The sequence below is a fragment of the Petromyzon marinus genome, chromosome 17 (genome assembly GCF_048934315.1).
Source record: "Petromyzon marinus isolate PM22_M1 ecotype Great Lakes invasive population chromosome 17, UKy_Petmar_22M1.pri1.0, whole genome shotgun sequence".
Taxonomy (NCBI): Eukaryota; Metazoa; Chordata; class Hyperoartia; order Petromyzontiformes; family Petromyzontidae; genus Petromyzon; species Petromyzon marinus.
The window spans coordinates 8660512-8685540 of record NC_133683.1 but is presented as its reverse complement, the minus strand read 5'-3'; the positions used below and the strand labels follow the sequence as shown (position 1 = coordinate 8685540).

General features: G+C 52.8%; 1 protein-coding gene across 2 annotated transcripts in view; it reads left to right on the top strand.

Moving 5' to 3' along the window:
* The window catches only part of LOC116943384 (uncharacterized), a 326779-nt gene extending 316371 nt beyond the window's left edge, over positions 1–10408 (top strand). For both annotated transcript variants that reach the window (XM_076067591.1, XM_076067590.1), the window contains one exon: positions 5789–10408. In XM_076067591.1, the coding sequence (XP_075923706.1) occupies positions 5789–6296 (508 nt within the window). In that variant the 3' untranslated portion in view covers positions 6297–10408. The remainder of the gene's footprint in view (positions 1–5788) is intronic.
* Positions 10409–25029: the final 14621 nt, after the last annotated feature.

Genomic DNA, 25029 nt, shown 5'->3' with positions numbered 1-25029 from the left:
CCATGGGCCAAAAACATTTTAAAATCGAATTTTCACTTGTTCCACCCACCATCACCACTACTCATATTTTCCGCTTTCATTCATTCACCATCAATAAATTCCGCCTCATTTCAATATCTGCCACCAAACTCCTGCTTCATTCTCTGATCTTTAACGTCTGGACGACTGCAATTATCTTATGATTTGTCTCCCTGTCTCTGTCCCTCACTCCCCTACAACAAATTGAAAATGCCTCTGCACGAGTTATTGTCAATCTCCCCTTCAATTATACTTCGCCTCTCCTCCTTCAACTCCCCTGTATTCCCGTTCACTATACCGCTGTCTTTTTAAATACCTGATGCTGCGAGTCTTTAAATATCTCCGTGGCCTTTGCCCCCCACCTCATCTCGCCTCTCTCATCTCCTTCCACGCCCCCTCATCTCGCCCTCTTCGTTCCCAACCCTCTCTGTCTCTCTCTCTGTCTCTATCTGTGTGTGTCCTGGGCTCGCCTGACAGTTATTCGTACTTTCCGGCGACCTCTTTCACTCTCCGAGCTCCATCGATTGCTCATCTTCTTTCCTCCACCTCTGTGAGTGCCTCCAACAACACAGGGTCGTGCTGTCTCCCATCTCTGTACCCCTTTTTCTTCTTAACACACTCGTTACTCGGTAGGCCTGTGGCCTACTCAGCCATAACTCCCACCACCCTTCCTCCCCCCCCTCTGTTAGATCCTTCCTATTTTTCTGCTTTATTGCAAACAGTTCAATCACTCCTCTTTCTCACTCCTCTCCGCCCCTTCTCACCCTTTCCTCTTCATTACTGCTGTTTCTCTGCCCCAGCAGCACCTATCACGTCGCGGGACGCTCGTGAATACCCCTTTCACTGTCCCCCCCTCGCTCCTGACGCCACCCTGTGCTCCCTCTACCGCACTTTCTTTTCCATCCACCTCTTCTAGGATTTTTCTCTCCTTTGATTCGTGCAGCTAACGTATCTATTTAGATAGTTTATATATTTATGTGTGTGGGGAAGCCAAACGTCATCGCCGTGGCTCGCATGAATGGCGGCGATGTGGTCCTCCTCACCAACGCGGAGATGATGGCGCGTGTCATCGCCATGGGGCTCACCTTTAAGAGGGAGATTTTTGTGCAATGCCCACCTCTCTCCTCCCCCGTGCAAAAAGTGTTCATCTCCAACGCCACACCTTTCCTCAAAACTGCCGACCTACAACGAGATCTTGAGTGGTTCGGCAAAGTTGTGTCCCGCATCATTATGCTGCCCTGGCGCACACGGGGACTCAGAACTGGAACACGTCTTGTCATTTCAGCGACAAACTTTTATGATTTTAAACGCCAACAACACGGAACTTAACGTGAATTTTAAGTACACGACGGAAGGCTACGCCTACACCGTGTACGCGTCCACCGCATTGCCACGCTGCTACGTGTGTGGTGGCTTCAGCCATGCCCGTGCAAACTGCATGGGCAAACCAAAAGGAAAAAAACCGTGCAGCCTGCCACAAACGTCACGCAGCAGCAGCAGCGCCAGCAGCAGCAGCGCCAGCAGCAGCGCCAGCAGCAGCAGCCGCCGCAGCCTCAACAGCGCCGGCAGAAAGAGCAGCTGCAGCAGCAAGAGTATCAGCAGCAGCCGCCGCAGCCTGTGCAGCGGCAGCAGCAGCCACCACAGCCTCAGCAGCAGCAGCCACCACAGCACGAGTGCCAGCTCTTGCAGCAGCTGTTGCAGCAGGCCACTGACTCGGCGGCTAGTCGCGCAAAACCGCCAAGCGCAGGGTGAAGCCTGGCCACAGCGGAGAAGGCCACGCGGGCCCTAACCCAAAGCGCACGGCCACCGCTGATCATGAGCCCTACCCAAAAGTCGCAGAGCAGGACGAGCAATGTCTCCCAGCGAGCGACATCCTAGACAGTGCTGCGGGAGATGAATATGAAGATATGCTCGATGGCGACCTGCCTGAGGACAGCACGGTGGGAAAAGTGCCGCCGCCACCACCGCACGCCGCCTCAGCATCCTCAGGGCAAGAGGAACCACCACCAGCCGGTGTGGCGCCTAATGGCGCCACACTGCAGAAAGGCGACGAAGGCCGGCTCACCTCACCCAAAAGGAAAGCAACAGAAGCTCCACTACCAGAGGGCAGCCACCCTGTTCTCGATGGGGCCCTGCCATCACCAACGGCAAAAGAGGTTTCTGTCGAATCGCAGTTTGACGACCTAGAGGACTCTGAAGACGAGGTGTCGGAGACCGAAGGAGAGGACAACATGAGTGAGGTCAGCTACTCACAAGTCAACGGCGAGTGCGATTACTCACCTGGGGACATCCACAGCTTCCTAGGGCAAACTTTCAGGAAGCGTAAAGTCAGGGTCGGGGCTGTTTTCCCTGACCTCACCGCTTTCCTCAAAGCATCTCAACCAATTTGCCGCAACTGCGACAGGTTTGGTTTCACGACACAGGAATGCTACTGCCTAAAAGCGTTCATGCGCAAGGCGAAGAGGGAGCTTACTTCTGCTCAGAAGTAACCCACCCCCCACAGCTACTGTTACCACTACTACCACCATACAAAAACATGATGGCTTCAGCCATTAAGGTTGCTAGTCTGTACTGTAACAGCGCTCGCAGTGACAAGAGGTGGGACCAGATCTGCCGCTTTGTCGGGGAACACAAAGCAGATGTGACTCTCCTTGAGGAAACTCGCCTCGATGCCACTTTGGAGGCTCAATGCCAGCCTTTCCTAGGTGGCCGGGCCTTCTTCAGCCACGTCGAGGACAACCTCGCTGGCGTGGCGATTGTGCTCAGTTCGTGGTTGCACCAGAGAATGTCTCCTTCAAATAAATCATAAAAGGTCACTTGATTTCTGTCAACTTCGTCCTGAATAACTCCAACCTCAGGTGCTTTAAGGTGTACACGCTGAGCAGGGCCCCCGAGAGGAAGTTCTTCTTCGGCGTGCTGCGGGAAGCGCTTGCAACAGACGACGTGGACGACGTGCTCACCGTCGTGGGGGGAGACTTCAACTGCACCCTCAACCCGACTCTTGACCACAACACCGCCGAACCTCACCCTGAATCCGCACGGCTGCTAGCCGACCTCGTGCGGAGACTGGATCTGTGTGGCGACTACAGCATCCAGCCCAGCGGCAGTACTCCTGGTGCCGCTGCGGCTCTCAAGGCAGGATAAGCCTTGCCAGGCTCGACCGACTGTACGTCAACGCAAGCAGCGTTAACCTGCTCGGGGACAGTAAAATCATTCCCTCCGGGTTTTCTGATCACCACCTGGTCTCCGTGCTGCTGTGAATTCTCAGAGTGGAGCAGCACAGTGCCTACTGGAGACTCAACATCCAGCTGCTTAACATTGACTTCAGGGAAATCTTCAAAGCCTTTTGGGCTCAGTGGCTGCCTGCCAAAGGCAGCTTCAGCTGCCTTTGGAGGAGCAGCGGCTTTTCAGGTCCATCACGGACGAGCAGGCACATCGTGCTTTTGTGTGCTAAAAGATGCAACACTTGTCACAGAAGGACTCTCCCTCTAAGTTTTTCTTCCGCTAAACAAAGCACCGACCAACACCAACTACATTTCCAGTTTGCGAATCCCTAGATGGACAAACAGCCACATCTGAGCGCGAGACCGCCAAGGCCGCCGAAATCATACACGACGAGGCTGTCCAGGAGCTACTGGACGGGGGCCCTACCTTAGGAGTCCCCGAGTGGGATCGTCTGGACAGCCCCGTCACCCTGCAGGAGCTCCACACTGCTGTGAAAGGGCTCGCATCTGGTAAAGTCCCGGGGATTGACGGCCTACCGGTTGAGTTTTATGCGGCCTTCTGGGACGAGCTTGGCCCTCCACTCCTGCAATTGTTGACGGAGAGCCTGCAGAAGGATGAACTCCCACAGAGATGCAGGAGAGCAGTGTTCTCCCTGCTACCAAAGAAGGGGGACCTGCGCCTCATCGAGAATTGGCGACTCGTGTCCCTCTTGTGCGCTGAATACAAAATCTTCTCCAAGGTGCTGGCAAACCGTCTCAAGACAGTGCTGGGTCAGCTGATCCTGCCGGAACAGTCTTATTGCATCCCCGGATGGTGCATATACGAGAACATCGGTACGGTCAGAGACATCATCTGCCTTGCAGAAGCGCACAACATGGACTTGGGCCTCCTCTTCTTGGATCAGGAGAAGGCCTTTGACAGGGTGAGCCTTCATTTCGCACGTTAGGCTCCTGTACACGGGCACATCCAGCCTCTTGAAGATAAACCAGCGGCTCGGGGCCCCTTTCCCTGTGACAAAGGGGGTCAGACAGGGATGCCCCCTTTCGGGGCTGCTGTACACCATGTCCATTGAGCCACTGCTACGCCACTTGAGACGAAATCCGTCTGACCTGAGAACACGGTCGTCAAGCTCTCGGCTTACGCAGATGGCATATGCGACGTGCTCAACGACGCGTATGACGTCTCCGCGCTCTGCCAGGTGGTTGCAGTGTACGAGAGGGCCTCCTCCGCCAGGGTCAACTGGGCCAAGTGCGAGGCCCTGTGTTTGGGGTCACGAGGTGGCGTTCGCTCTGTGCTCCTCCCTGGAGGAGTCAGTTGGCAGGACAACGGAGTCAAGTACCTGGGGGTTTACCTGGGGAAACCACACGTCGCTCTGAACAACTGAACCGAGCTGGCCGACACAATCGAGGGGCCGAGTGCTTGTCACTAACATCCTGGCAGCATCCGTGCTGTGGCACAAATTGAGGACCTCACCGCCGAGAAGGTCCAGCGATATTTGGCTGGCACCTCGTGGTGGCAGCCCGATGTAAGCTGCGCACACCTCCCCTTTAACACTCTTGTTGAGCGCGCACGTGCATGCGACTCGCCAGTGAGCGCGCGCAGTTCCAAGGGCTGGGACGGGAGCGCGCCATCGCAAGCCTTCTTTCTGAGGAGGAAGAGGAGCTCGCCAGGATGGCAAGGGGGGGGGGGGGGGGGGCAAGGAGCCTCCGGGACCCTGCGAGACAGCTCCAGGATGGGTGGTGGGGCTACAGACTGGCATAGAGGATATTGCCAGCCATGTGACCCATTTGCGCGGGGAGGTAACCCAAGTACACGGGGAGGTAACCCAAGTGAGCGAGGAAGTAACCCGAGTACGCGGGGAGGCGAACCGAAATATGACCAAGCTGCAGTCTACAGTTGAGACAATCCAATCCGAGATGGGAGAGCTACGCTGCACGGTAGAAGGGCTGACCGGGCGGGTGTCCCGATTAGAGTCAGAGTTTGGGCAGACGCGTATCGGGGGGGGGGGGGGGGAAGAGAGAGTGAGCAGGGGGCCTCCTACGGAGCCACCACCTTCCCCGGGCTTGTTACCTATGCGACCGTCGAGGGCATCTCGTGAGAGACTGTCCTCAGATCGCCCGCGCTAGACACGCGCCAGGGTTAAATCCGCCAACGCCCCCTAGAGAGCGTACCAACTAGAGGCGCAATCGACGCGGTCCCTACACAAATAGATGATAATAATGGTGAGCGAGTGACCACGCAGATACCGACAACAACACTGCGGGAGCTGGTGGCGGGAATCACGGGGGCCACGTCGCTGGTGGAAGGACAGGTGAACGGGTGGCGTACCCGGATTCTGTTGGACACGGGGGCGGTCGCCTCGCACACTGCAACGTGGTCGGGGTTAACGTGGGCCGCCTACAGGCCCCGAACCACGCGCTGCACATGGCGAGTGGAGCCGGGATGGGACTGCTGGGGAGAGTCACCCTGGAGGTCCGTCTCGGACGCCAGGTGTGTGACCAAGAATTCTACATTTCGAGCGTGTTGTGCCATGAGTGTATTGCAGGTACCGACCTCTTGGAAAAGTTGGGGCTCAATGTACAGCCCCGCCAGCGATGCGCCACCGTGGAAGGCAGCGGAGAGCGGATTCCGTTCTTGGGACAGGAGCCGGATCGCCCCGCTTCACACCCATGGCTGCTACCCTGGTGTCGGCCGTTACCATCGGGCCGCTCGCAGAGATGCTGGTGCCGGTGGCAACACCCTCCACTGACCCCGCACACCGACCATCAGGTGAGGTAATGCTGACTCCTCACCCGGAGTTGGCGGCACGGTATGGGGTTGTGGGGTCAGCCAAGCTGGTAAACGCGGATCGGGGCCGACTGTTTATGCGGATATTTGACCCGCACAGTACTCCAGCAGCGCTGCAATGGCGCACTGCGGTAGCCACTGTACACCCCCTGCACGCACGCCACTCTAACAGCTCGGTATTTGCCCTCTGGGCTGAGGACCCCTGCCGCCCCGAGGACAACCAGGACCTGGCCTGGCGAGTCGGCCCGACTCCCAGAGCCGCTTGACGCACTATATGTACCCTGGGCAGATTTACCCAAGGGGGAGGCCGATCAGTTACGAGGGTTACTGTGGGAGTACGCCGACGTGTTCAGTGAGCATGATTCGGATGTGGGCCGGACAGACCTCGTTAAGCACCAATTTGACACCGGTGCAGCCCGACCCAAACTCCCCGCATACCGAGTGGGTGCACCTGAACGGGCCCAGATTAAAGGGGCAGTCGTAAATATGCTCCGCGATAACATAATCCAGCCCTCAGCAGGCCCCTGGTCTGTCCCGGTTGTACTGGTGACGAAAAAGGATGGGTCGACCCGGTTTTGTGTTGATTATCGAAAGTTGAACGCGGTTACCCTCGGCGACGCCTTCCCCATCCCCCGCATCGATGACACCTTTGACAGCCTCGCAGGGGCGCTATATTTTTCCACCCTCAATATAGCATCCGGGTACTGGCAGTTGGAGATGGCGGAGGAGGATCGGTAAAAGACTGCATTTACCACCTCGATGGGACTGTTCGAGTTCTGAGTGCTTCCGTTCGGACTCACTAACGCCCCTGCAACATTCCAATGGTTGATGGAGTTGGTGATGCGGGGCTTGCAATGGGAACAGTGCCTAATTTACCTGGATGACGTGGTAGTGCTCAGTAGGTCCCTGTCTGAGCACTGGTCCAGGTTACGGGAGGTGTTCCAACGACTGCGAGCAGCCCATCTCAAGCTCAAGTCGCGTAAGTGTCATATTGTGCAGCGCGAGGTTGGGTACCTCGGACACCGCGGCAGCGAGGCAGGGGTGCGCACCGACCCAGAAAAGGTATGTGCCGTAGTGGAATGGCCACGGCCGAGGAACCTGATGGAGATCAGGTCATTTTTGGGGCTGACCACTTATTATCACCGATTTGTGAAGGGATTCAGCGAGATTGCACGCCCCCTCACCCAACTCACTTCCCCTAAGAACCCCTATCAGTGGACGGAGGCCTGCCAGACAGCCTTCACCACCCTCAAGGACCACCTCACCCATAACCCCACCCTGGCTTTCCCTGACTTTTACACCGATTTTATTTTGGAAACTGACGCCTGCAGCAGTGGCCTGGGAGCGGTCTTGTCACAGGTGCACGATGGGACAGAGCGGGTCATCGTATACGCCAGCCGAACCCTGAGGGGGGCTGAACTGAATTATTGCATGACCCGTCAGGAACTGTATGCCGTGATTTTCGCGTGTAAGCAGTTACGGCCGTATTTGTACAGCAGGAAATGTCACGTGCGCACTGACCATTATGCTCTGCAGTTCCTCCTCACATTCAAGGAACCGCGGGGGCAAATGGCCCGGTGAGTGACGCAGCTGCAGGAATATAACCTGCAAATCAAGTACAGGGTTGGGTAGACGCACGCCAACGTGGACGCCTTGTCAAGGCGACCCGCGGTGTGTGCCGAGATGAGGGCGGAGGAGGCCTGCCCGTGCTTCACAGGGGGACGTTGCCGACAGGCAATGACCCCCCTGGAGCGCCCTGAGACTAAGCCCCCTCTGGGGAGCGAAAGTGCTGTGTGTGCCACTGAGACCCCTGCAGAAGGAGCCAGGGACTCAGTGGACCGTCCGGCGGGCACGGAGCCCATACGCCTGGGGCCGACAGGCCGCTCAACCCCACCCGGTCAGATCCAAGAGGACATCGGCTGTGCGTTCCCGGGCCTGGATGACGAGCAGCTGAGACAGACCCAGCAGCGGGACCCAGACCTGGCGACAGTGGAGGCGGCCCTACGGGAGGAAAAGGTCACCCTGCAGGGACCCTGGAGTGGTTTGTATGCCAGGTTGTGTGTAGAGAACTGGGTGGTGCGGGAACTAACCGAAGCCGGGCAGCCGGGGTGCATCTGTGTTCCCGCCCAGGTGCAGCCTCAGCTGCTACGGTTGGTGCACGACCACCCGCTCGGGGGCCATGATGGGGAACGGCGCACGAGAGACCCTGCATCGCCAGTATCTCTGGCCCAAATTGGCGCAAGACGTGGCCGCCTGGGTACAGGGCTGCCGCGCTTGCCAGCAGTGCGGGCAGAAACCGGCACGGTATCAGGTGCCCCTGAGGCCGTTCCGCGTCAGCCGGGCGAACCAGCTAGTTGGGATCGACCTACAGGGGCCATTCCCACGATCCCACCGAGGCAACCGGTATATCCTTGTAGCGATGGAATATTTCACGCGATATCCAGTGGCGGTAGCCATCCCCGACAAAACGGCCCTTGTGGTCACCCGGGCATTTGTGGAGCATTACGTGCTTAAACATGGGATCCCCGAACAAGTCATTACTGACCAGGGTAGTGAGTTCGAGGCAGAGCTATTTCAGGCACTGTGCCGGGAGAAGGACCGAATTACGGCATATGGTGGAGCGTATGAACCAGACCTTAGCCGGGAAGCTCAAACGTATGGCGGCCGCCAATCAACAAGATTGGGATGAGCACCTCCCCTATGCCCTGTTCGCCTATGCCACCACGGTACACACATCTACGGGACAGACCCCATTCCTAATGATGTTTGGTCGTGAGTCTCGCCTACCCACAGATCTGTTGTTTGGCGTTCCCCCACTGCAACCAGAGGAAGGGAGCCAGCCCGTGGAGCACCTGATAGGGACCCTACGAGGGGCCCGTGGCCGGGTTTACCAACAGGGGGAGGGCCGCACATCAGCGGCAAGAGCAGGGCGCCCGACCCCGTATGCAGCCCCCCTTCTACTCAGCGGGCTCTATGGTGTGGCTGCACACCCCGTGCATAGGGGCTGGACAGGTGGGGAAACTGACCACCTACTGGCGCGGGCCCTGGACCGTGGTGCGGCAGATCTCCCCCTGGACGATGCTGATCCAAGGCGGGGAGAGGAGCCGGGAGACGGTGGTCAACGTCCGCCGATTAAAACCATGGAGGGCAGCCCCGGCGAGAGAGACCCCTGCCGTTCGGGTACCCCAAAATCCAGGGATCCCCGCACCCCCCATACTCGGAGGCTTCGCACCATATATGGGCCCCGCAGGACCCTAGCCCCCAGGAGGCCCCAGCCTGGCCAGGAGGCGGCGAGGGCGGCGGCTCCAAAACCCCTCTGCCCCTGAGTTTGTTCCCCAGTCCGCAGATGCCGGGGGGCGGGAGGGGGACCTGTGGACTCCGCGTCGCTACCTCGTGGGGGCGGCCCAGGCAAGGTGCTCCAGTCAACCTGGTACAGGGACGGGCACCTCGGGGGGCTATGTGGTGCCACAGCAAAGGAGCAACTCTGCCAGCACTTCTATCCCCTCGCACCCCCCCACACGAACGCACGCACACCCCCACTAAACACACACATGTGCCCATGTAGGGTCTCGTGGGTGGGTCCCCTGGTTCCCTGGGTTTTTACCCGAGGGACCCCTCGTGGGGACGTCCCACAGTTTCCCAGTGCCAGGAAATTGGCCGACCCCCCCCCAGGCCGAATTGCACTGCGGCCCTGTGGATTAACTTAAAATTGTATGGCCACGGTGAGCTCACTGAGCAACTGCAATGAGAACACACCAAACATAGGAGAATAGGACCATGGGGAGAGCAAAACACTAAGCGAGCTGACTAAAGCCAAAAAACAGCAACGCGCAAGAGCAGGTGGGAGGGAAGTTCCCAAACTGACTAAGAAAAAAAGAGAAGGCTGGGCACCAGCGAGCAACACGGGAAGCACGAGGAGTAGGACAGTCACGTAGACAATGGGTTTGGAGAGCAAGAGAAAGGGAAAACGACAGGTGGGGGTGGGGCATCGGTTGGGAGGGTAACGGTTGGGAGGGCAAAATTACTTGGCCAGGGATTTTTGAATGGAGAAGCGATAAAAGGAGGGAAGAGGAAAAATGTTAGGGCAGTTCTCCTCGAGTCAGCCAGCGACCCCATCGGACTCCCAGCCGCTCGTAGCGTCCGAGGGACACTGGCGAGTGCAGCTACAACTAAACCCAGGCAGAGACCTCTCGGACCCTCGTCCCTCCAACGCCCATCGCGTCCATGAGATACCGTGAGTACGTCCGAGAGGTGAGGAATAGCGTGAGGGTTTCCCGAGGGTTTGGATAGAAATAGGTGGGATGCTGCTCGCTGTGTATTTTGCTCCGGGTCACACACCGTTTTTTTTCTTCGGGCGAGCCAGTAATAAACTTTAGCACAGAGCAACGACGCCACGTGGTTTCTGTGTGTGTGGGGAGAGCGTAGGGGTGATGCGAGTACGTGCGTACGTGTGACGATCGGCGTGTATTCAATCATAAACGATCGTTGACGTTCACGTGCATGTTTGCACAGCGGATTAACGCGCGAATATTATCATCAACACGATTGTCGTTGTGCCCGGTGCGTGTGCTCGCTGTGCATGTTTACACGGCGGAATAACACGCAAATATTATCATCAATACGATCGTCGTTGTGCCCGGTGCTTGTGTAGGGGCTTGTTGTATATGTGGGTGTGTGAAAATTGATGAAAAATAATGAAAATTAAATGAAATTCGAAATTTGCATAATTAATCCGAAATTATCTTAATTCGTGTAATTATGCATATAAACTATGTTAATTAGAGAGGTAATCGTATTAATTTATACGAGTGGGTGTGGTTGTGTTAATGATAGCCTTTATGATAATCAGGCCCCGCCTCGTTGACGAGGTGGGGTTATCAATCAGGATAACGCAATCAATCGTGTGCAGTTACCCTAGTGTCAATTCGGCCTCGTCTAACTTCGTATTATTGATCAGCATAATACAATGATTCTCGCTTTAACACTCCCCGAGTGTTCATATTTTTGGTCCCAAGTTCATATCATTCGCTTTAAAGTTTAATGAGTGTGGATTGGTGTGTTAATAGTTTAGGCTCCCGAGTTCATATCTCATCGCAGGATACAGATCTTACGCGAAAATTTCAGGAGAGAATCACACGGCCACTTCTGTATTAATCAATTTATTTTCTAATTAAACCTTAACTATAATATGTATTTTGATTTAAAGCTTTCTTGACTGCAGTAATTCATATCCTTAGTTTTTTTGGTAAAGTCACGTTGAAGGGAAACAACAAAATAATAAAATATATATAAAACAATAAAAAATTCTCACGACGTTTCGACCATAACTCAAATGGTCGTCTTCAGGTGTGTTGGTTTGCATAAATTTATTTTTAAACGGCGCATTTATTTATTTATAAAAACGTTAGCGCCACGCGCAACGATTTGGCAGTTTATTTAGGACTAGTCCATCTATATTCTGAAAAGAGGAGGGGGGAGACGAAATTTTTTATAATGTATGCTGTCTGAAAGCCACTGTAAGCGTGAACAATCAATTAAGACCTGAAATGGTTTATCAAATCTTTCCAATGATTGCTAAGATAGAATCCATCTTCTCGGTTGAAATTGTCTCTGTGCTTGTATATGTGGATAGCCTCATGAACGAATCTCTCATGGAAGCCAGATGGCTTACAAAGAACCTCTGTCTTGGAAAAGTCAATGGCATGTGAGCCTACTGAATTAGAACAATGATCTGCCACGGCCGAGGTGTTGGTCCTACCGTGTTTAAGGTCTGCTTTGTGTTCATGAATGCGGTCCGAGACATGGCGTTTGGTTTCTCCAATGTAACTACTACCACAGAGGCAACTTAGTTTGTAGACACCAGGGTATTGTATGTCCGGAATCACATCTTTTACAGACGGAACCAGATCACGGATTTTATGTAATGTGTTGAAACGGACCTGAATCTTGTGTTTATTCAAGATTTTGGAGATCTTTTTTGTGATCCCCGCAATGTAGGGTAAAGTGATGGTTTTGAAAGGCTCCTCAAGAGGGTTCTTCTTCATGGTTTGAGTGATAGCTTTGCGGATTGTATAGTTGGAGTAACCATTAGCCCTAAGAGCTTGGTGTACGTGCTTGAGTTCACTGCTTATGTGTTCCTGGTCGGATATGCATTGGGCTCTATGATACAGAGTCTTGATGAGAGAATTCTTCTGTGATGGATGGTGGTGGGAATCCGGTTTCAGATAAATAAATGCGCCGTTTAAAAATAAATTTATGCAAACCAACACACCTGAAGACGACCATGAGTTATGGTCGAAACGTCGTGAGAATTTTTTTTATTGTTTTATATATTTTATTATTTTGTTGTTTCCCTTCAACGTGACTTTACCGAAAAAACTAAGAATATAATATGTATTTTGATTTAAAGCTTTCGTGAATGCAGTAATTCATATTCTTAGCTCTTTCGGTAAAGTCACGTTGAAGGGAAACAATAAAATAATAAAATATATATAAAACAATAAAAATTCTCACAACGTTTCGACCATAACACAAACGGTCGTCATCAGGTGTGTCGGTTTGCATAAATTTATTTATTTTTAAACGGTGTATTTTTTTTTATAAAAAACGTCAGCGCCACGCGCAGCGATTTGGCAGTTTATTTAGAAGGATTAGTCCATCTATGTTCTGAAAAGAGGAGGGGGGAGACGAAAAATTAATGTATGCTGTCTGAAAGCCACTGTAAGCGTGAACAATCAATTAAGACCTGAAATGGTTTATCAAATCTTTCCAATGATTGCTAAGCCAGAATCCACCACCATCCATCACAGAAGAATTCTCTCATTAAGACTCTGTATCATAGAGCCCAATGCATATCCGACCAGGAACACATAGGCAGTGAACTCAAGCACGTACACCAAGCTCTTTAAGGCTAATGGTTACTCCGACTATACAATCCGCAAAGCTATCACCCAAACCATGAAGAAGGACCCTCTTGAGGAGCCTTTCAAAACCATTACTTTACCCTACATTGCGGGGATCACAAAAAAGATCTCCAAAATCTTGAATAAACACAAGATCCAGGTCCGTTTCAACACATTACATAAAAGCCGTGATCTGGTTCCGTCTGTAAAAGATGTGATTCCGGACATACAGTACCCTGGTGTCTACAAACTAAGTTGCCTCTGTGGTAGTAGTTACATTGGAGAAACCAAACGCCATGTCTCGGACCGCATTCATGAACACAAAGCAGACCTTAAACACGGTAGGACCAACACCTCGGCCGTGGCAGATCATTGTTATAATTCAGTAGGCTCACATGACATTGACTTTTCCAAGACAGAGGTTCTTTGTAAGCCATCTGGCTACCATGAGAGATTCGTTCATGAGGCTATCCACATATACAAGCACATAGACAATTTCAACCGAGAAGATGGATTCTGGCTTAGCAATCATTGGAAAGATTTGATAAACCATTTCAGGTCTTAATTGATTGTTCACGCTTACAGTGGCTTTCAGACAGCATACATTAATTTTTCGTCTCCCCCCTCCTCTTTTCAGAACATAGATGGACTAGTCATTCTAAATAAACTGCCAAATCGCTGCGTGTGGCGCTGACGGTTTTTAAATAAATAAATACACCGTTTAAAAATAAATAAATGTATGCAAACCGCCACACCTGATGATGACCGTTTGTGTTATGGTCGAAACGTCGTGAGAATTTTTATTGTTTTATATATATTATTATTTTATTGTTTCCCTTCAACGTGACTTTACCGAAAGAGCTAAGAATATAATATGTATGTGAACTCTCAATCTCGGAACTTCAACACGGTATCCACACGGTATCAAGACAGTATCATCAACGACTGTACGATTTCACTTTGATAACACATGGACCCCGCATAAAGCGATGGTTGTTAGTGAGAGAGAGTTATTAGAACATGCAAATGCTATACTAAACAAAAACCTTAACTTTATAATGAATGATTATACTTGAATTGTTCCCGCAGTATCGCACTCGTTATTGATCATAGATCATATGCAACCCTTATCACGTTAGCACACTGGGTCACAGAACAGGTGATTATTCTGTAGAGTACGCGAGTACGTGCGGCGATTACAAACGAAAGGTACTTTAAAGATTATACGGCGATAAGAAAAACAATTAAAACAGTTATTATTCTTAAAGGCACAAATCTGAACAGATACATCGGCAGATTATCTGACTACATAATGGCTTGGAGTAAGGGCATGCGATGGTGTGCTCCTTTCCCCTGAAGATCTTACCTGATACCAAGTTTTAATTAATTGTGGACCAAATCGCCTGATGAGGATCTGGTGGGACACACCCTTCCCCACAAGAGCGTGGCTCTACGGAAGAAGGTGTCAAAAATCAATTCGTATTGATGGATCTGTTGAATATTTATGCGATTAAGAGTACAGCCCACTAAATAGTAAAGAGAACAACTATGGATATACTTATAACGACGGGTGGTTGTCCCTCGGTCTCGTTGTGACGCCTTCACAGCCACTGATGGCCGATAGACTTGAGTGTTGGCTTCTGGTTAAGGACCCGTGTATGTTTGAGTGACATGAATTGTTTTGAATAGTCAGTGTTCGGAGTCGATCTTTGTGTCAAACAGACGCCTGCTTGTCGTGTGGTGAGGGGGCGGTGCGCGTCATACGTATCAGTCGATTCGGCGGTCACCGTGGTGAACGGATTCGGATGTCGTCGATACGCTGCTGCAGTTCAGAACGCGGTCGGTAGATGGCGCCCACAGCTCGCTCGCAGCGTGCACGGTGGTTGAGTGTTGACCCGGGTGCGCACTTGGCTGGCGATGCACGGTGTGCACGTAGCCTCGTCGCCAAACAGCGACCCTCACCACCCCGGCGGCAGCAGAGACCTCCGCGTCGGCAGAGGCTGACCCACGCAGGGGCGAGTTGAGCTGTCAAGCGGGTCTTGCCCGCCTGCAGATGAGATGGGGAGCCGCTCCGATGAGTCGAGCCCCCGATGGCCGGCTCCGGTGAGCCGATCGAACTCAGCTGAGTTCCGATGAACTGCGGACGAGTCGAGCCGACCCGCTGGTGGCAGCTCGCTCCTGAGTCGACCCCCTGGTCGAACTGAGGTTTCAATGCTCAGGATCCTCTTTTTATGCTCAAAAATCCCTTCACTCGGATCCTGCCCACAAGGCGGGGTTTCTTTCGATGATTTTTGCTGTTTCAGGATTTGTCCGTATGTATCTGCGTCCGTGTGTGTGTCCGTACGTGTGTCAGTGTGTGTCATTGTGTGCATCACCCACGGTATATTCCGTTGTCATACTCCTACCATAAAACCCACAAGTAAAACAATCAAATGTTATAAACTGTCTCGAAGGCGCCTCTCTGTCTGGGTGCACAACCTGGAGGGAGGGGCGATATTCCCTCCGACTTTCCACGACGCACAAAGAAATGGTTAAAAAGTTTTAAGTTAACATTTCCTTTAATCAGAGTTCCACAGTTATGATTCTGTATTAATCCAAGGTCTGGGTCAGCTTCCCGTTGTGGTGTTTGACTCGTGTTTCCCTGAACGTATACACACTCCTACCCCGCGCTGCGGGGATACAAAGACGGCCGGGATCTCCCTTTCTCTCCGATCCTGGGTTTAACATCGCCCTTTGCTTACGTTGCAGTTTTGCTGTGCGCTTACATTTCTTTTCCTCTCTACTCTTTAACCCTGCTTATTATTTGCTTATGGGTGGATTAGAGCATTCATGTTGACTTAGGAAAACCTGATTGTTATAGGCTTCGGGTCAAGTCGTATAGAAATTATTAAAATATGTAAATACATTTCATATTAAATTAATAGACGGGTGATGGTTACTTTGAGGTAGCTTGTGGCAGGGTTCAATTGAAGTGGGTGTGAAGATCAATAACTTTAGCCTACCCTGTCGTTAAATTCCGACTTTAAGTTACTTTAATAGTAATGCAGAACCAATTAGCTTTTTGACTTAACTAGATCTAGTCTAACGCAAACTCCCAGTGACCCTGGCTTTGTGTTTACGTCAGCCCCTTGCAATCCGCTGTGCTCTGCTCTCTATCTGCTCCCTCTGACCCTGGGAGGGCTCTGAACGTCAAAATCGTGTTAGTGGGTCGTGGTAAATATGACCTCCACATGCCATGCTGAGGCCTGGTTTGGTGTTTTTATTCATTATTAAAATAAAAAAATAGAAATATGTATCGAAAAATTACTTGTTAATATTAAGATGAAAAAGGGGGGGGGCATATACAACAGGCTGATCCCCTGGTGCCCCTCTTGGGGGGAGGGGGCTGCGGGGTGTCCTAGGATCCCTCGGATCCCGCCCCTCGGTTTGGAGGTGTATAAAAGGCGGACCTCTCTACAGGCTCGGGGCCAGTTGAAGACAGAAGACGGAGCAAGCCAGTTAGGACCCTGGGACCCCCTAGCCCCGCTGCCCTTGTCAGGGCTGGGACTCTGTGTGGCTCAGTGGTGAGACCCTGGGAACCCCCGGCCCGACGTCCTTATCATGGCCGGGTCCGAGCGGGCCAGTGGTTGGGACCAGTACCCTGACTAGTTCAGGTCAGATAGCCTCCCCTAGGAAATACATAGCCGGAGGACCTGAGAGCATACCCGGTGTCAGGCACGCTAGCCGTAGGCTTGTGTTCCTAGGCTGTATAGCTGGCTGTTACTTTTGTGTGTTATAAATAAGATCCGTCTCTAGAATCTGCAACACTACACTTGTGCTCGCGTGCGTATTCACACAGCGCACTTTATGTAGTGTGTCCGCAGAGCGACGATCGCATTAAGGATGTCGGCGTAGTGCGTAATTCGAGCGTGCGTGTGAGTGAGGCTGCGTTGCGGAGTAACTCATTACCTGTGCCCGCGTTCGCACAGCAGCCGCGCTATTTTTAGCGCGAGCCGTCGCAAGCAACTTGAGCAGGCACGCGCGTACACGCAGCCACCGCAGCAGGTACGGTGGCTGCGCGTGCACGTGGTGAGCAGCAGGTACGGTTGTGCGCGTGCACGCTGCCACCGCAGCGTGAGTGGTGGTTTACGCGGGCGAGGGAGGCAGAATAACGCGAGGTGGTGGAGAACCAGCCACCAGGCATGCCCCACAGAGAGGACGCGGATGCGGGGAGGCCGATCACCTGATCGGTGGCAGTCCGGCGGGAAGGAGAAGAGGAGGAAGGGGGAGAGGAGGAGGGGGGCATCAGCCCCCACAATAGATCGCAGAGCCGCGACTAAGGGATCGGCGCGCGAAGTGACTTGGTTGCGGCTCTGCGATCTTCCATTAACATGCAAATCTATCTTTAACATGCTAATTTTCACCTGGCAGCCCTTTGATTGGTGGAAAACTAACCACCGCCGGGCTTGTATGTAGTGTATAATGTACATAGTATATATATAATATTTGACACTGAAATCAAGTGTAGCTTTTATTGTTATGCACGCATTCTTGAAAGCTGGACTGGTTACAGCCTTTGGAGTGGTGTCGCCGGTTTCGTTGGATAATGTTGGAAGCAGCTGGGATAATCGATGATCGACTGTAAACTTATTTAGGAGAGTCTTGCTAATTTTTCACGAGGTGTAATTTGAACATAATATCTAAGCTTTGGGATGACGGGCTAGTAACCAGTTACATTGAATGTTTTATTTTGCTATGGGACGGACCGGAGGAAACCCACGCAGACCATGGGCACAACTTCCACTCTGCACAGGAGAGGGAACCATACCCGAGGAGGTAATGCTCAGCTTCCACAGTGCATCACTCCTATCACAGCGCATCACTCCTACCACAGCGCATCACTCCCACCACTCCCATCACAGTGCATCACTCCCGTCACAGTGCATCACTCCCATCACAGTGCATCACTCCCGTCACAGTACAAGTCAATAAATGTCCTACTTTAAAAAGTGAATGTATTTACTGTACCGTACTTACCATACCAATCTCGAAGACTCTGCAGACTCTGGGTACTTTCCAGACTGTACACCATGCAAAACTTTTCTATATTGTTTTTGGTTGGGGGCTAAATAATGCACATATTTTTTGCACGGCAAGTGAGCTGTGACGTCACATCTGTCATGTGACCCGCGTATGCGGAAGCGAAACGGAGTGTGCCTGCTGATCGCGGGTAAAGTGAAATACAATGTGTTGCAGGTCTAAGGCGTTCTTCGCGCAGCATTGCTTATTATTTCAGTCGTCTACTGCTGTACACACTCTGAAAGTTGTGTGTCTGCAGCAAGCGCGTGTATGTGTACCTATGGTTAGCGCGCTTGTGGTGCCACGACAGCGAAGCCGCTCCGTGGGAGCCATGCCTGCGGCGGGGGTGCTGTAGCAGAGAAGCCACCCGGCTTCCGTCACAGCGCTTCCTCCACCACCCCCACATGAATGCACACATGCACTCACGTAGGGCCTTGTGGGGGGGGGGGGGGTCACCTGCCCCTGAGTTTTTACCCGAGGGCCCCCCTCGTGGGGGTGCTCCACAGTTTCTCAGGGCCAGGGAATTGGTAGACCCCCCCCAGGCCGAATGACACTGCGGCGCCGTGGATTAACTTAAAATTGTATGGCCACAGCGAACTCACTGAGAACCGCAATGAGAAAACACCCAAAGCACATGCGGATCGGCAGGCAGGTGGAGAGTGGGGCAGAGTAGCGAGCGACAGGAAGGCAAGGGGGAGGGGGGGCCCTCGTCTCCACACGATGTGTGCAGAGACCTCGCCGTGGCAATACGTGTGTTGGGGCGGTACAGGAGGACATCCAGTGTGCCGTGCACTTGGTTAAACAATAGGGGGCGGGTGTCGGAGAGGGTGGACTGACCTGATTGGCCAAGAGCGTTAGCTTTGATGTAAGAGGATAAAAAGAGACAAAAATCAGGAGCAAAGCTTCTTTTGCCCGGGGTCTGTTGGAGTGAGGGACCGAGGAGTGATCATCCCCTGCTACTCGAACGTCCGTGAGATGGGTCGCAGAGCAGCCAGCTCCAGTTCCCAGCAAAAGCCACGTGCAGCCTCGTCTTTCCGCGACTTCCAACACCACGAGGTCGGATCGTATGTACGAAGAGGAGAGGTAAGGCAAAGGGGAATATCTAATAGAGAGAGTGAGTAGGGAGAGGTCAGGATAATTGAGTCTTAGACCGTAGAGAGATAGGTTAGATCTGCCCTGCTAGTCCACATTGACACAGATAGTTTGGCTTCATTAATCGAGGAATAAATTGCCAGTAGACATTAAACTTTGTCGTGCTGTGTGGTGCCACCACGGCGAAGTAGCTCCGTCGGGGACCGTGCCCAGCGCCGCGACACTACCACCGGGGGGTGACAACGCCGACGCGGCGCGTCTCGCTTCCCCCCCCCCCCGCACGAACGCACACACACCCTACGTAGAGCTGGAAGGGGAGATCACCTGGCCGATAGGTTTTCTTCCAGAAACCCCTAATGGGATTAAGTTTCATGGTTTCCTGCGGCCGGGAAATTGGGCAATCTCCCCCGCAGCTGATATGCACTGCAGCACCATGACCAGATATTAAAGTTACATGGTCACAGCGGAGGCCGCATGGCCGCCGCGGGTGCAGTTACGCACACATGGCATGGAACGTGAAAACGGCGGTACGCCTTTGTCATAGGTAGCATTAGGGCCCCCCAATAACAATGCGAAATAGCATTCTAACATTTGAATGGACAGGGTCACCTGGGGTGTGAGAACCGCAGCGCGCCTTTATTATTGTAGTGGAGTAAAAGATACGCATGGGTAAATTGGCCATATACAGTACATACAGACATACAAGCCGTGTGGGTCACATAAGGTCGAGCAGGTGGTGGAGTCACGGGTGGCGTAAACAAACCGAAGTAATTAAGGGAGTCATGGCACGAGGGCTGTGATTGGTCGAGAGGCTGTTAGCGTTAAGTGGCGGCGTCACGAAGTCTGGACCGTTGGACAGGTGCGAGCTGGCGGAAAAATGCCAGCGAGTCACGTGGCAATTAATTAAGGCTGATTGGAAAGGGGATAAAACGCTAGGTGATTTGGACGGGAGTTGAGTTGTTGTTGGGGAGTTGTTGGCGAGAGGTGGAGAGAGCAGCGAGAGATGCGAAGAGGAGAGCCGGCAAATGTTAGGGAAGAATAGATTGAGAGCCGAACCCAAAGGACAGTAAATAGCGATAGGGAGAGTTAGCGTTAGCAGAGGGGTAGTTACGGGGGAGATAGGTACAGGGAGAGTTATAGATAGACAAGTCACTGTGTGTGAAGAGGTAGACGAGTCACTGTGTGTGAATAGATAGACAAGTCACTGTGTGTGCGGATATAGATAAAGTCACTGCGTGTGAAGAGATAGACGAGTCACTGTGTGAGGAGATAGATAGAGAACCACTGTGTGTGGGAAGACAAGGAGTATGAGCGGACGGTGCTGAGGGGAATTCTAGTGTTCGTGTTGGCGGAGCGCGGAGAGGAGAAATTATAGTGTGTGCGGAACGATGGAAATAAAAGTGACGGTGGAAGAAAGGCGGTTGTCGTCCGAGTAAATTCACGGCACTACATTTGGTGTCAGAAAAAGTACGGAACACGCCACGATGTCAAAAAGAGCGGCAAAGAAAACAAATGTGCCAGTGGGCTCGGGCGGCGACAGCGACAACGACAATATACAGCCTGGCCAGATGGCCGGCAGTACTCCGGATAGGGACAGCGGTTCGGGTGGTGCTGAAGGCCCGGGATCGCCAGATGATTGGCGAGTCCTCATGACCCAGTGGGAGGCCAGGATGGAGAAGTTGTCAGAGGAGTTCCGGAACTTCTTGACGGAGAACCGCATTCAACTACCCGTACCGGGTCTACCGCCGGAGGTTGCCGCTCAGCTGGAGCGGTTGGAAGATTCTGACGACGAAGACGACCAGTCGGCGGGACCGCCATGACGGCTACACGTACAATGATTTGAGGCCAAAGTGGGAGATTGGACGGCGTTCATACGAAGATTCCGTGCGGCTTACGAGTCCCTGAATTGGACGGAGAGTGCCACGTTACGAGCACTGCCGACGGCATTGGATGATGACTCCTTGGCGACTTTTAACGGACTCCCTGCCGCTGTCAGAAAAACATTGGACGGTGCTATTGCGGCAATGAGGAAAGTCTACGAGCCGCGGTCGGTCGCCAAACGTCGATTTCAACAGAGGAAACGGGAGGCCACGGAGTCCCCCCTGGCATTCCACAGCGCCTTGCTGGCCCTCGCCCAGGTTGCGTACCCGGCGATGGACGAGGAGGGATGGGACTCCCTGCTGCAAGAGAAGATGCTACAGCTGGCGAAGGAGCTGAAAGTTGTCTTGTCGCTCCCGGACAAGGATGATGACGACGACGTGTCGTCGTTGCTGATCGCCAGGAACATACAAGTCAACCTTGACATATGACATGAACCAGCGGCGGCGGTGACGCAGCCGTCGCTGACGACCCCTACCGGGGCCGGGAGCACGGTGGCGGTGGTGGTGGACGAGACGCCGTCGATGGCAGCGGCGGCCGGGGTGTCGACCGGAGAACGACGGCGTCGTCCCGGGGTATATGGAGACGGCGTGCATCGGACATGCTACGAGTGCGGGCGAAGGGGTCATCTCGCCTGCGACTGCTGGAGACGGAGAGGTGGTCCTCCATTGGCGCCGAAGAACTACAGCGGGCGGTTCCCCCAAGACCAAGGATCCCGGGTGAGTCGAGATGCATTCAATACAGGGCCGCCCTATCCACATCACTCATCCGCGTCATCTCAGCCGTATTCATCGGGTTCGGAAAGTACGCATGGCCGGGATACGTGGGGCGCGTTGGTACATCGTGTGTTGGGGGCCGCGCCGGGATCGTCGGATGTGATGGCATGCATTCAAGGTGTTATGGTACGGGTTATTGTAGATACCGGGGCGTCGGCGACTCTCATTTCGTTGCAAACTTTTCGGTCGCTGCCGACGTCACCTGGATCGTTGGGGCCAGTGGAAGGGCCATGCATAGTGGCAAACGGGGGTAGTTTGGGCATTATGGGCTGCGTGGTTGTGACAATTCAAATTGGGGAGTTGATTGTGACGGGAAGGATTTTGGTTTCAACGGCCTTGGCGGTACCGTGTTTGTTGGGCACGGATTTCTTGCAAAAGATGCCAATTAAAATTTCAGTGGAAAAAGGTTGTTTGGAATTACCGTCGGGGAGTTGTATGAAATTTTTGGGGATGCCTTCGAAATTTGCGGTGGCGAACGCTGTGGTGCAGGCCGTGGTGAGCCGCACCGTGCGCATCCCGCCTGCATCGCAAATATTGGTACCGCTACGGTTAAAGAAGGAATTGCCTTGGGATGAGCTGCAGAAGGGAGTGCTGTTGACACCCTCAAATGCTGTATCGAGAATGCCCACCGTGGTAGGGGCTTTGACCATAATACCAACATATTGCGATCCTTTAATTCAAATTGTAAACGCGGGGCACGAAGAGGTTGTTATTCAAGGGGGCACTACGTTGGCGCACGCAACGGGTGCTCCGGGTTCAGAAACAAAAACATGTTTTGCTATGGGTCAGGATGAAATGTTGTCAAGGGAGGAGGACGATCCGGATGGTTAAGGGATCTTTACAAACAAAACCCAGAGTTATCGCCTGTGCAACGGTCGAGTTTGCATGCGTTGCTAGTGAAATTTAAAGATGTGTTCAGTTCAGGGAAATACGACGTGGGTCGAACGACGTTGTTTCAGCATCGTATTGACACGGGAAACGCACCCCCGATCAGGTTAAATTCGCATCGTGTAGGTCCTCTTGAGAAAGAATGTATTCGGCGATCTGTTGATGAAATGCTAGAGCAAGATATTATCACCCCATCATCCAGCCCGTGGGGAGCCCCTATTGTCCTCGTTAAAAAATGTGATGGAACCATGCGATTTTGTGTTGACTATCGGAAATTGAATAAAGTTTTGGTGGCGGAAGCATACCCGCCTCCACGAATTGATGATTCACTGGACGCCCTGTCCGGCGCCAGAATCTTTTTGACCCTCGATCTGTTGTCGGGCTTTTGGCAATTGCCCCTGGATAAGGAGTCAAGACCTAAAACGGCATTTCGGACACCACAAGGATTGTATCAATTTAACGTGCTCCCGATGGGACTCCACTCCACGCCGGCGACCTTCCAGCGATTAATGGAATTCGTGTTGTCGGGCCTGCAGTGGGAGTCATGCTTGATATATCTAGATGATGTGATTGTTTTCAGTAGGAATTTCGATGAACATTTGGAACGACTGCGCGCCGTTTTTGGTAGAGTGCGGCGCGCCGGATTGAAATTTAAACCACAGAAGTGCCAATTGTTAAGAACATCGGTGAAGTATTTGGGGCACGTCGTTAGCGCGTTAGGAGTGGCCACTGATCCCGAAAAGACGAGTTGTGTGCGAACATGGCCAGTGCCGAAAACAGCAGGGGAAGTGCGTAGCTTTGTGGCCTTTGCGTCGTATTATTGGCGGTTCGTTAAGGCTTTTGCCACGATTGCTCGACCATTGCATACGCTGACCGGGAAAGGTGTGAAGTTTCAATGGGGGATTGCAGAACAAAAATCGTTCGAAGCATTGCGGGCCGCACTGGCGGACGCACCGGCGTTGGGATATCCGGATTTTACAAAGCGATTTATACTTGACACGGATGCCTGTGATACGGGCATAGGCGCGGTTTTGTCACAAATGGTTAATGGCGTCGAGAGAGTGGTGGTATATGGCAGCCGGGTGTTATCGCCGGCGGAGCAAAAATACTGTGTGACGCATAGGGAATTGTTGGCGATTGTCCATTTTGTTCGGCAGTACCGACCGTATCTGTACGGCAGGGAATTTTTGATCCGCACTGATCACGCAGCATTACAGTACTCGCTGCGCGTGGATCAGCAGTCGGGGCAGATGGCTCGCTGGCTTGAGACCCTCCAGGAGTACTCTTTCAAGATCCAGCATAGGAAAGAAATGCGCCATGTGAACGCGGATGCTTTGTCGAGGTTGCCGCGACCGGCTGAGACGTGTCGGTGCGCAGAGGGCTCGCTGCGTTGCGGCCCGCCGCTGCAGGAGGTTCCGCAAACGGTCGCTGCCGCGGGTTCGGGGGTGCCAGGGATAATCCCTGGAGCAGAAATTGGATTGTTGGGGTTGTCATTGAAACAGTGGAAGCAACTGCAGGTAGAAGATTCCTCGCTGACCAGGATAAGGCTGCGTGCCTCTCGTTCAAGAGGATCGGAGGATCGCCCATTTTTGATGTTGACGGAGGGGTTGCTTGTTCGCTGGGATGTGGAAGCACAAAAATTTTGTATTGTTGTCCCGAGGGTGTTGCGGGGGAAACTGATTAACGAGATACATGAGAAATTGATGCATTTGGGGGAGAAGAAGACCGCGTTGACAGTGGGGATTAATTTTACTGGCCGGGAATGTTTAACTATGTGAAACAGCATGTAAAAGCGTGCCAGGAATGTGCACGGAGGAAAGCGCCGGCACGGCCATAACGTGTCCCATTGCAATCGATTCAAGTTTCGAGAGTGAACGAAATTGTGGCTAGATATTTTGGGTCCGTTCCCCGTCACTCCCCGAGGGCACAAATATTTGCTCGTCGGGGTGGAATACTTAACTCGTTGGCCGATGGCATGGCCGCTAGCAGACCAGTCAGCGACGTCGATCGCTGAGGCTTTCTTGAAAGGATACGTATTAGATAAGGGGGCCCCGGAACAATTGCTTACTGACCAAGGCAGAAATTTTTCATCGAAATTTATTAAAGACGTGTGTGACTCGTTGGGGACCAAAAAGATCCGGACATCCCCATACCACCTGCAGACTGACGGGATGGTCGAGCGGCTGCATAGGACGCTGACGTTCATGCTTTGTCACCAAGTAAACACCGCTCAAGATGATTGGGACCTGCATGTTGCAGTAACGCTGGCCACGTATAGATTGGCCCCGCATGCCTCAACGGGGTACTCGCCATTTTTTCTAATGTATGGACGGGAACCAGAAGCGCCGGCTATTGTTAAATTGGGGATTCGAAAACGGGAGAAATCTACGATGGTGCCTGCTCCG